This window comes from Columba livia, chromosome 1, assembly GCF_036013475.1.
Source record: "Columba livia isolate bColLiv1 breed racing homer chromosome 1, bColLiv1.pat.W.v2, whole genome shotgun sequence".
In the NCBI taxonomy this organism is placed as follows: domain Eukaryota; kingdom Metazoa; phylum Chordata; class Aves; order Columbiformes; family Columbidae; genus Columba; species Columba livia.
The window spans coordinates 106,973,491-106,986,019 of NC_088602.1; the positions used below are offsets into that span (position 1 = coordinate 106,973,491).

The 12,529-nt window shown below is 39.6% G+C and overlaps 1 protein-coding gene across 6 annotated transcripts in view; it reads right to left on the reverse strand.

The window, feature by feature from the left end:
* The window catches only part of CNKSR2 (connector enhancer of kinase suppressor of Ras 2), a 218,212-nt gene that overhangs the window by 31,726 nt on the left and 173,957 nt on the right, over positions 1 to 12,529 (reverse strand). For all 6 annotated transcript variants that reach the window (XM_065071354.1, XM_065071347.1, XM_065071335.1 and 3 more), the window contains 2 exons: positions 11,551 to 11,651; positions 9,823 to 10,360 (listed from right to left, as the gene is read on the reverse strand). In XM_065071354.1, coding sequence (XP_064927426.1) covers positions 9,823 to 10,360; positions 11,551 to 11,651 — 639 coding nt within the window. The remainder of the gene's footprint in view (positions 1 to 9,822; positions 10,361 to 11,550; positions 11,652 to 12,529) is intronic.

Here is a 12,529-nt window from a genome sequence, read left to right on the forward strand (position 1 = left end):
AAAAATAAAGAAGTGGGAGTGTAAAATTTAAACAGGAGTTTTCCTAGGCTCTTCACACAGTCAGAAATAAAAGCATTCTCTTCCATCTTCTGAACAGACTGAAATCAGCTACTCCAGTTTTCCCTAAAACTGTTAAAGTTAAAAATATAAATTCTTTACTGTAAAAGTCTGTGCATGTCCTTAGCTTGATTAAAAAAAAAAAAAGTCTCTTGAAAATAAAATTTATTTTCTTATTTAAAAGTTGAAAACAAGTGACATGGTATTTTCTAGTAGGAAGGAAAGAAACAGAAGAATTCTCAGAATAATCAGCTTCAAGCTTTTTATAGATTAAGTATGATTCACATATGGGATTTCAAGTGTTCACACTACTACAGTAAAAATATCACTTTAATGCCAAATGTAGAGGCTATTAAAATACTGTTCTATGAATTCTGAAGTGGATTTCGCTATTTTTACTACAGGAAGATACTTCTCTAATTCCTTAGGTCTCCCGTTCACCGTTTCTCAAGTGTTCTGTAATGACTGCTTTGCATGTATAGGAAACATCAGATTAGCTGCAAGGAGCCCCCTGACACGTGTCTCTGGCATCGCCAAGCCCAGCCAGGTGTCGTACCCACAATCTCCCCCTGCTCCCCCCACTGCACTCAAAATCTGAGTTTCATTTAACCTGGAACTACACATGCAATGCCATCCAGTTAAGCTTTATTACTTATTCTCATTAGTCTTGCTGGGTTAAGTGATCAGGGTAAACTTCCTCCCTGCTGGTTCCCTGTGGCTGGGCCTTGTGATGCCGCTGCCTGATCTCTGTCCCTCCCTGAATTTTCAACCAAGAGAAACCTCCCAAGAGAGATTTCCTTAATCTCACCTCCTCCTTGATGCCTGTAAATCTTGCATGATTAAATCAACATTCCAAAAACTGGCTGAAAAGTGGTTTTAAATTGAAGCTTTTTGGCAGCCTCTCTCCTCACTCTACTAACAGTAATAACAACTCAAATGCTTTTAAACAAATCAGTGGTTATATTTTATATTCCTAAAGGCCAAAGTTCATCCCTTTGGAATCCAGAACAGAAGAAATAATTAGCTGCTATTATTTCAGGCCAGCAGTACTCAAAATGTGGAGCCAGAAAGCGACCATGCTACTTAAAATGCAGCCATTTTCGTCATGTAAATACGATAAGATCCCGCAGAGAACTCATTTCACACTTTGTCCATGAAATCATACTGTTTAGTAGCATCACACTAGGTGCAATGTTGTGGGAATGTTAACTATCATCAAAATCCAAAACTTGCAATTGGGGCCACAAAAGGAGACAAACAATCTTTATCTTCTAGCTTTTGAAGCACTATTTTAAAAAACAAAGCTAGAAGCTTACTTTCATTATGAATGAGAAGTGAGATCCTTGCAAAATGGCCTGATTCCAAGACTTTTTTTTTTTCTAAACATGTATTCTGGCACTTGTTTTATAAGAACTGGCAATGCTTGATATCGAAAAACAATAGGAGAGCTTACAAATAGAACCCACATGGTTAGTAAAAAGTCTGAGCATTAAGCTCTTTTGAGGAAGAGATAAAACCCCAAGTGACAACAGGATGAACTTTCAGTTCCCCAGTAACATATCCCTTGGCTATTTAGATGCAGAATGGGTATGAGACACGACACGATCTTTTCCTTCTCAAAGTTGAGCTCCCAGAAGTGAGCGACATTATCCACCTCTGATATCTAAGGTGTGCTCTGACAGCAAAAGCCAAGCCTAGAGGGAGGAGACACCAGAGGCTCCATGTTAACAGGGAGGGCTGTGCGATGTGGGGTTCTCCTGCAGCTGACCTGACTGCAGAAACAGTCCCAGACTGCGCTAATGACCTGGATGGTGGAAGAAAATTCACCTAGTAAAATTCACAGGCACCAAAGTGGGAGGAAACATTTCCTAGACTGCTGAAGGACAGTCTCAGAAGTTAGAATGATTTGGAGGCATGAGATTCCTTGCCAAGTTTCATATAAAAACAGTGTGGTAAATGCTATGCTAACAGACACAGAGTTTGGCAAACACTAGGTTAGTCTACGAGGCTTTTTTTTTGTCTAGTCAGGCTGTTGGTTTTACAAAATGTCATATTTGTTTGTTGGTTGGTTTTAGCCCAATTAATTAGACATTTAAAATCACCTGAGGTTTTTATTAACATGAGCTACTGAATGTGGGTATGTCAGAGGCACAAGAATAATCAGCTCAACTACAAACCAAAAAATAACCTTTAAGCAGAAAAGCATCTGGGATACTGTACAGCACGAACTCAACTATGAAGTACAGTATGGTTGCAAAACAGATAATTATGACAGTAGAGTGCACAAAACTCTCAGGGTGAAGTCATCTTTCTGGTGTCAGCCAGGCATACTGCACCTGGCTTGGATGCTGCCGTCCCAGGAGGGGGAGCCAGCTGGAAAACCCAGGGAAGCTCAGCAAAAGTGGTCAGAAGTCTAGAAAACACCCTCTGTGAGACAAACGGGATCAACCTTTATAATAACCTTTCAGCTTGAAAAAGAGCTGCTGTAATGGAGCAGTTTTGTTTTCTGTGCAGTGTCTGGAGGGAATGAAGAATGGCCACTGCTGGGGATGTTTAAGGACAGTAGATATAGCAGATCCAGACTGAGAGGGCCAAGCTACACTGGATAACCTTTGAATTCACTTCCAGCTCATGGGCTTCAAGACACGCACAGCACACTTAAAGCTTCACCAGAGCCTTCAAAGGGGCCAAGATTTTAGCCTTTGTATATTGCCTTCCTGCAGTGGAAATGTTTAGGAAACAAGTAACAAGATTAAGATGCCAAAACATAAGCACTAGTGCCATTTTCGCTGTCAAAGAATATCCAAGGAAGTTGCATGGGGCTGGCAGGTTGGACACATGACCTACACGAGATCTGTGACCCTCTGGAGCAGCAGCTGGTGGGTAAAAGGAAAGGAAAGTCAGCCAAAGGCCAGGCTGCAATGCTAGGAAAATTAACAAAAAATTGCCCTGGAACATTCATTTCATAGGCCTCCAAGACAATCTTCATCTTAAGTCCAAGAACTTCGAGGACTCCTTTTTAAAAATACATTAAACCAAACAAAACTGGTATGTAACAATTTGGAGTCTCCACATTCCCCTGTCCAACAGAAAAAATTCTAGCAGGATGACTGTCCACACTGAGGGCTTTAATCTCTCATCCTGCTTCCCATGACTAACAGTAATTTAACAAAAATGTATGCTTACATGGTGACACTACAGAAATCCAGCATGGTAGTAGTTCAATAAAACTACAGCCCTCCCATGTCCTTCCAAGGCCTACTGCCTCAAGTTCATCCCTGCATATGTTTTAACAGTTGCCTTGAAGGAACCTGAGAGCCACAAACAGCAGATGGTACCACCTGGAGATGTAACAGATATCATCTGAAAACATTTTCATCCTCCTCTGTTCTCTCAGTCCTAATGGTACCACATCATATTCTTCTGAATGAGTTATAATCAGTTACAGAAAGGTTTTTTTTGCTTTGTTTTGGGTTTTTTTTGATTTTTTTTTTTCTTTTGCTTTGGAAAAATAAAGCTAAAAGTTTTAAAATTATAGATTTTGAAAGAATATTCTCATGCACACACTGGCTGGTTAACTTTTTTCATTGTAGGTGTCTGTTTCCTTTGCATTTAGAAACTTTCAGATTAGGCTGAGTCCTTGCTGCATCTCAAAAAGGAATTATCCCAGTACTGCAAAAATCCCAGTGAAAAATGTTTTTCTCCTGTATTGTGCAGTGGTCAAATCTGAGAGGGTCTTTAAACAATTTCTAGTGAGTTGCTGTGAGAAGATTTATGTAAACGATTAAAAACAATGTATGTTTTGCATGCTTGAAATCAAAATGAATGTGAGGGTAAATTTTGGAACAGGAAAATCCTCTTTTTAATGGGAAACTATAGGCTATTTAAAAAAAAAAAAGTCTGATTTTCCTTTTTTTACACAAAACAATTTCAAAGAAGCTATATATCTTTGTCAAAGAAAGGTAACTGTATTATACTTCAGAATGAAAGAACATTTGGGTTGAGAGGGTGGAATCTGCAAGCACAAACCAGGCTTTTTTATATTGCTATTGAGATATATCGGGCCAACAATCTGGGACGCAATCACTTATCCTTCAGTACAGCAAAGAGAGAAGCCATAGAGGGCTTGTGAAGTGCTCTGCCACTTAGGAGTGGTCTTTTCCCAAGGACAGCTTCTATTCAGCCAGACATAAGAGAGGGCAGTGGCAGCTCTTGCTTACACCAAGAAATAGAAAAATTAAAGGCATTTAATCCATATATTTTGGGCAAAAGCAGATGATCTTTGTTTGCTATGACACCCAAAGCTATTAAAACCAAAATAAGGGTAGGAGTTCACCTCTCCTTTGCATTTTTAGCAGCATAGGCAATGGAAATAGATTCAAATTTAAAACGTGGCAAGAGCATATTTGTGGGTAAAATCCATTCATATGTAAAAATGCTAACTGGCATAAAATTAAACTACTTTTATTTTTGCTGACAGCTCATATTACTTTCTGAATTAGTACTCAGTAAATGATTCAATATTTGCCTTTCAAACACTGCAGGATTTTTTCCCTTCAAACTGAAATTTTAAAGTTTTGTATCCCATCATTTTTATTTAGAATACAAACCCACTTCTTTAATGTAGATTCTTTTGCATATGAGAACTCTAAAAGCTTTCATTTAAGATTTAAACTTTATAAAATAAAGAACAAGCTCGCAAAGAAAGATACCTACTCCCAGTACTTGTTTATCCAAGTTAGTCTTCATATCAATATTTTTAAATATAATAAATAGTCTAAAGCACATTTTTATACACACGCATATGGCAGCTAGAAGATAACTAAACAACTCTTAGTTGGGATGACAATTTTCCCAAATACACCATTGCTTCTGAAAGCTTATAGAAATTCCTGTTTGGATAAACATGTATATCTTAAAATTTAACAAGGATAAAAATTGCTTAGCCTGACATATAACCTAGATTATCAACGATGCTGTCCCCTCACCCACTCATTTTAAAATATAACAGCTCTCATAGCATCTCACCAGATCTTATGAGAAATGAAGCACTAAATGGTTTAGTCAAAAAAAGAGTGTGTGAAGACATGACATTTCTTCAGACATTTTGTACATAAAGCATCTGCTTTGAAAAGCCGATGAAGTGATACAGCAGCCACTGCTTGTCCTGCTTTTCCACAGTTGCTTCCTTCCTGAAACTCTGAGCCACTGATGGAAATTTCATTGTAAATATATAAACTATCCATGGCAAAGCAGTGTGGACTAGCCATTTACATTATGAACCAACAGGCTTGAGATAATATTTTTGGACACAACCAGGCAGTATTTTTAGGCAAGCTCATTCGGAGTTAACAGCAAAGCTGGCACCTCAGCAGTGGGAGGGAGAGAAGTTTCCTCCCAGCAGACAAGGCATGAAATGCTGATGATCCTGAGCATGCTGGAGTGCAAACACCCAGTCAGGTGCCATGGGAAGGCTCAAATGGAATTAGAAATGAAATATCAGGTTAAATCAAACCAAGCTCAAGAAAAGGAGCCATTTCATTAGTCTACTTCAGTGTCTGACCCTGCACGGGCTGTGCTGCCAAGAAGGACATTGAGCAAAAAGAAACCCCTGCCCTGGTAAATCTTCTGGTTTGTACAGGGCTGATAGTGGACATAGTAAGTGAGAATAACATCCTCCTTAGTGTCCCAGAGGTTGCTGCACTTCGTGGTATTCACCAGCCTCATAAGGAATATTTGTAACTTGAAACATTACCTGCCATTTCTCATAGCGCCGCTTATTTAAGAACATTACCAGGCATGCACACCTTTACTACTCTGAATAATTCCAGAGGGGAAGATACGGTATCTTAATGGTCTCTCCCTTGCCTCTTGGTGTGGATAAATCTAACTAGGCGGTCAGATGACAGGACACCACTAATGGTATCCTCTCAAAAATGGAAGGAACTGCCTATTAATTTCAGACTCCAGTAAGTGCAATCCAGGCTCTACACATTATTGATCCTGACTCCCACATTTCACTGTTGCTTAAACCCTGCTAGTATGAAAAGACACCCTATCCAAAAAGCAGAGAAGCAAATCCTAGAAGTGGTATGCAGTGTGCCACTTCCTAATGTCTGGGCAGGTGACAGCACCAGAGACTCCCAGGGACTGCTCTCCAAAGACTTTTTTGAGGAGCATGGGAAAAAAAAAAAGGTGCAGGTTTTTCCATGGCTAAGTCAGGGGAACCTACAGCCAGTTACACTCTGTAGAGAGCTAGTATCTGCTTCTCTTACATACTGAACCCTTAGTAATTCCTGTCACTTGCCTACAGACCAAAGAAGTCTTTGAAAATTAAGGAACCACCATCAAAAATATTTCAAAATAATAAAACAAAAATTGAAGCAAGCTTTCCTGGATCAAAACCCCCAGTCTCCCAAGAAGACCCTAGAAGCGTGCTTTGGCATTAAGAGATGAAATCTGTTGAAATGCAGAGCGCAGACAGCAGTGGGGCCGGAGGGGAAGGTGGTGACAGTGCCATGATGCACAGCTGTCTCCTTCTATTACCTCCCACTAGCAGAAGACAAACCTGAAAAGGCCCAACTTGTCATTCACAACAGAATCACAGCAACACAATGCACTGTGCCACAGTCATTGACCTGCCCTCCGTGTGCAGGCTGCCTCCGAACAACACAGCAAATGGAATGTTTAGTGCCACATCTGAATGTTTGCCATTTTTGTAGCCTCAGAAGCAAACACATGGACAAACACAAATATCCCACAAGAGAATCCTCCTCAGTTATGAAGCAAGAGACTATTACAGGAGGGTGTCAATATGGAACATCTAAATGATTTGCACAAGTCATTTTAATTACGGAAACAAAACAATCCAGGTTAGCAGTGCAATGTTAATGTGATATAACAAGACAAAAAAAAAGCAACTGAACACATCACGAAGTTAGATCCTAATGGATAAACATAGGAAAGGACAACCCATATTTTCAATTTACCATGATATATCTAGGTGTTACAGCAGAGCTGATACACACAACAATTTGCAGTGTCAGTCAAATCTTGCAATATCTATTTAAGGCATAATGTAGTGATTAACAGCAGATTCTTAGTTCTTGCAAATCACTGTAGCTTTAGTAGAAAGTCAACACAACTATGTTAAATTGTAGCAGCTGAGAACAGCATCTGAAAAAAATGTGGAGCTCCTAATCTGTGGTGTGGTTATTTGAAAACAATTCTGCAAAGAAGTTGGAGCAAAGAGGACTGCATTTTACTATTCAGTTTAACTCATGAGGTTTTAAAAGTGGGAATGTAAAAACAAAAAGCTGAGAAAACAAACTTTTGGCAACGACATCGACTTGTACAGCAACAAGTGCAAAGGAGCGGCATTCCTAGTCCCCCACAACAAGCAACAGGAATGATTAAGCTTTAAAACGCATACATGTACACACAAGAACACACCTAATCATCCAAGAACTCAGAACTGTGTCAGGATCACAAATGTGCAAGGCAAATAAATACATTTAAAAGGTTCATCTGATACCACATCAAGGAAAGTTCAAGGTGAGGTTTAAAACATTTATAAAAGAGAAAGGATTCCCCTTCTCTAGCCAGTTCAATGTGTCATTTTTCCCAAAGCAATGGAGGTGAGGGGGCAATGATGTAGCATGCACAATGGCACCTAGCCTGTTGGCGAACTTAGCAGTTATGAGCAGATATCTCAGCTGAGAAACTGGAATCTTGCACTTGAGAACAACACTTGCATGAAATCCCTCTGGCCTTTTAGTGGTAAGGGCACTGGAAAAAGCCAGTGTTGCAAACAGAACATTGCAGCCATAGCAACAAGCAATTCAACACTTAAACTCTTAAACAGACTAAACAGTATTTTCTTTCAGGTTTTATAATTTCATGGTCAATAATTTAGCACAAGCATTTTACCTGTCTAGCTGGTCATTAATGTCTCAAAACTAATCTCCTGTTAAAGCTTCAACCAAGAAAACCTCCACATCCAAACTAAAATAAAAGTATGCATATACCGGGAGAACACGTCAAAAATTAAACTTTTTTCTCCCTTTTGGGAAATTTGCGTAGAAAGGTGGAGAAGAGCCCAAGTTTTGGCTCATTAAATCAAGCACTACCCCTGTATTACTATTGTATGCTATAAAATGTTACAACTAGGAACTCCAAAGCCTTAAAACTGAGATTTAAAACACCTAACAACTTAGACCTTGCAACAGTATTCTCTGAATAATGCCCAAACAGCACAGAAACTCCATTGGGAATTCTCCTTGACTCTTTTCATTGACAGTGAGGAATTAAAAATAGTTTTTTATTGCTATCAGTAAAACCCATTTGAAAACCAAAACTGAAGGCTAAAAATAAGATAAAACATTCTGCATGGTTGATGGCATTTAATCCTGTTAATTAGACAGCTTCATTTCACAGTCAGAAAGAGTCTAATATTACCCTAATAAATGTATGGGGTCTTCTTTTTGGAAAGTGTCATGCATGAACACAACTGAAATAGTGCAGTTTTGAAGTTTTAATGGCATCAATTTTAATATCAGCAAAAGAAATCACTGTTTTCTCAAAGGCAAGAGTTTGAGATGTTTAAAACCTATTGACTAAAGCATAAGGACAGCAGAAAACTGTTGATGTACTCCCAAGTAGACTAAATAAGGTCCGCATGAATTTTAATGCTGAACAAAGGTGCTAACCTGAATGAATTAAGTAGGTAGTTAACTATCCAAAGCTTTCATTATCCTTTCCTATCTCTTTACCATTTTTATACTAATTTACTGCAGTGAAAAAATCAAATTTGAAGGAACCAGATAGCACAGACCCTTTGAGAGCTTCAGGGGTCATCCCGCCTTCCTTGCCACTACAAGTGACTTAATCACAGCATCACTCCACAATCCATGGGTGCAGATTTTGTTGACCGACCCTACAACTTGAGCGTGAACTCAACTTTGCTAGCAACACATGCTGAGAAGCTCCATAAATGACAGTGAAGGACAAAGCATGAAACAGACACGGAAATGTGTTTACACGTTCAGGAAGAGCAGGGACTTTCCCCAATCCTTGTTTACTTGGATTATTTTTGACAAGTAGCACTAATATCTACGGAGTTAATGTGCCATGTAAGAGACAGTTACTCAGCATTATGGGTTTTTTTTAAGCCCCGCTGGTCACATAGTTGTTTTCTATTAATTTATTTGTTTGTTTGAAATGTTTTTTAACCTTCTCTCCCTGTAAATCACAAGGTGAGGAACTGGGGAAAATACACTCTCTTTTTCAAATTCTTAGAGCTTCTGGGTTGTCTTGTGACCTGCTCACCTGGATACTACACAATCACAGCCTGACCCTGCACTTCAGGATTTACCAAGTGTTCTATACAACCCAGATGGGATTGGCTAGAAATCTTACTAAGTATGTTCTGAGACACAGATGTGCCAGTGGGAGAAGATACTGTGCAAGTGGAAGTGTGAATAAAGCATGGAAGCGAAATCCATTTATAACTAAAAATTACTAGTAGGAGGTGATTGGTGACAAGCCTATGGGGAAAATGTCTGGCGGTCATGAGAGGTCATGCAGCACTCTGATTATCAAGCCTTATACATAAGGCACATCAAAGAGATGTGCGACAAGGGGGACCCGGTAAAACATAAGGGATATTGAAGGACTGTTGGGTTTTTTTGACACGCAACAGGGAAAGCAACCTCTATGTTACACGAACAAGACTCTTGAAAAGCCACAGAAATATCCCATACTTACTTTTATCTTCCTGGTTTTCTTCTGGTGCTTTGCCTTCGTCCTCCTCCTCCTCCTCCACCTCCTTTTGTTGCACTTCTTCGTGGTGATCGGTGGCACCGACTGAAAGGCTCTGGCAGCAGTGGTTGAAGCCACTATCCCGAGGCAGAGTAAAACTTCGGGGCTTTCCCCCATTCCCATTCAGCGCTTGCATCCGCTCACCCTCCACGAGGGGGAAGGGGCCATAGTGATCTTGCAGGTGGCACTTCTGGGTGGGCAAGGTGGACTGCCTCCGGTGCTCAGGGGAGACCACGGCTGCCTCGGAGAACACAGAGTCCTCCAGCGGCAGCGTCTGCAGGTAGTGGAGTCCCGAGCTCGTCAGTGGCGTCTCTATGAGGTCCTGCCAGGAGCGCCGCTGGCTCGCTGTCTTGCGCACCGGCGAGTCAGTGGCACTCCCTGCCACCTCTGGGCGAAACTCCTCGTGCGACGACTGCGACTGGGAGGTCTCCGTGGATGAGAGTCGGCTGTGTTTTGGCTCCACGTAAGGGCTTGTGCAGCTCATCTACAATGTTAGCAAGGGAGCAAGCTTCAGATCAGCGTAGACCAAGACCTACTGCTAGTAATAACCATGTACTTTTCAATGTCACTGGTGGTATCCAGTTCAGTAATGAAGGCACAGGCTTAATTGACTAACTTGCCCTGATCCTCACTTTAAGGCATCCCTATATCTACACATTTTGACCTGCAGGTCAAACACCAATACTTGCTCATAATAAGCATCTTTATTATATCCCTTAGTCTATAAAATAAGCTAACACAGTTATTTGCAGAAAACTTTGCAGAATATGGCACTATGGAAGACATAGAAGAGATGTGCCCAGGCCATTAAGAATCTTAAAAATGCCATCCACATGCCTGTTGGCAGCCTATCTTGCTAAAAATTTATTTGGAATCATGTTTGCAATGCTTCAGTGCAGTTCAAAGATCTATGATTTTGGAAGATAAAGTATTGTATTCAAATTAAACATCATGAACACTCTCCCCAGACTCTCTCAATTTTTCATTCCAATTTTCGCATTTAAAAACCTATATCCAAGTAAAATGCATTTGTTAACACTGTCCGAGTATATGGACATGAAAATTAAAATTGCCAGTGCAGGAAAAGTTAGAAGTCCATACTCTGGTTTCATATCTATAACTGCTTCAAGAAGAAAATAAAACCCCATTTGTTCTAATTTATAGAGAAACCTACTTTTTCACAATGACAGAACAACTGGTATCACTGTTTGCAATGTAAGACAGAACATCTTTATGTTGGCGTTTCTCTGGAAATTCAAGTGTAATTTGTTACTGTGAAGCTTCACAGCACAACTGTTGGAGCCTTAGAGAGGAGTCTGAGTTGTTACTGAGGTAACACCATTTTCTCAGAGCAGTTGATAAGGGGGCAGTGAGGGGTTGCATGCATGAGTAGGGGTCTATCATGAATGAGGAACACAAAGAAATCTGTAACAATCTATTTTGTACAGCAAATGGGTTTATAAATCCACATTTTCTGCAAACCAGTGAAAACAGCAATGATGGCTGTTGAAGTTAGGGATGCATGTTATTTAACAAATGCCTTAAGTCAATACTGGCTCAAAAACTATACTAGGGAGTGCCATAATGTGCACACTCACACGCTTTTAAGCAGGAGAGCAGGTAAAAAGTGACACTTTATGTCATCATTCCTGGAGACAGTTTTAGGTGACTTACCGAAGGAGGCCGTGGGTATGTGTCGTATGGGGGTGGTGGGCTGTCTTGTTTGGGTGTTGATGGAGTGTCAGCTTCCTCTTTATCACTCTCACTCCAGTAATCTACAAGTCACATACAGATCAGATCAAAAACTACCAATGCATTTGGATACATTTGTATATCAGAGACTTTGCTTTCATAAAAGACAAGTGGAAACTCCATCTTTGGTATTACTGACAGTTAAATACTAGTGAATGCTGACTTTGTAAATGTTAGCTGCTGAAATTAGGAATTGTTTTAATCTAAAGAGGGAAAATTCAAAATATTATAGTGTATACTAAATCTAATCACTGAAGAGATATTAAACAACAACCTGCAAATAAACCACAAATTTAAATCTTGTGCACACCTTATGAACACAAAATGTATTCAGAACACTCCTAATACAAGTATTAGATTTTCAAGTATTTATACAGCCATATATATAATTATGATTGGACATATATTGGCTAGAAAATACTGAAAGTGTTCTTTGAACAGAAAAGATCAAAAATGTAGCTTGCTTAAGTGTTGTTGACTGCAAATAAAATTAACAAATGTAATTAACACCAACTAGCAAATCAAACAAGTAGAGGTCATTGCACACATGAATAATCAATGCTATTTTTCTACCCATTTTCTCCATTGTATACTACCGGCTATCCAAGATTTTCAATTCAATTTCTACTAACAAATTGCTGCATTTAAGACAGAAAAACTTTATATCACATATCTGCTTCATAAAACAGCTGCTGCCCTGTTATCCATGCAAGAACATAAAGGTGGTATGATAAGGAAAAATATGACAGTGACATTTAAGTGCAGAGTTCTGAAAGATGGATGAGAAAGTACAAAGGACACAGATCTCGTAGGGTAAATTTAATGGGGTATGAGGCTTCATTTTGTCAAGAAATCAAATCTTGGCCAAGCCCATCTCATATTTTTGATAGCTTGTTCAAAG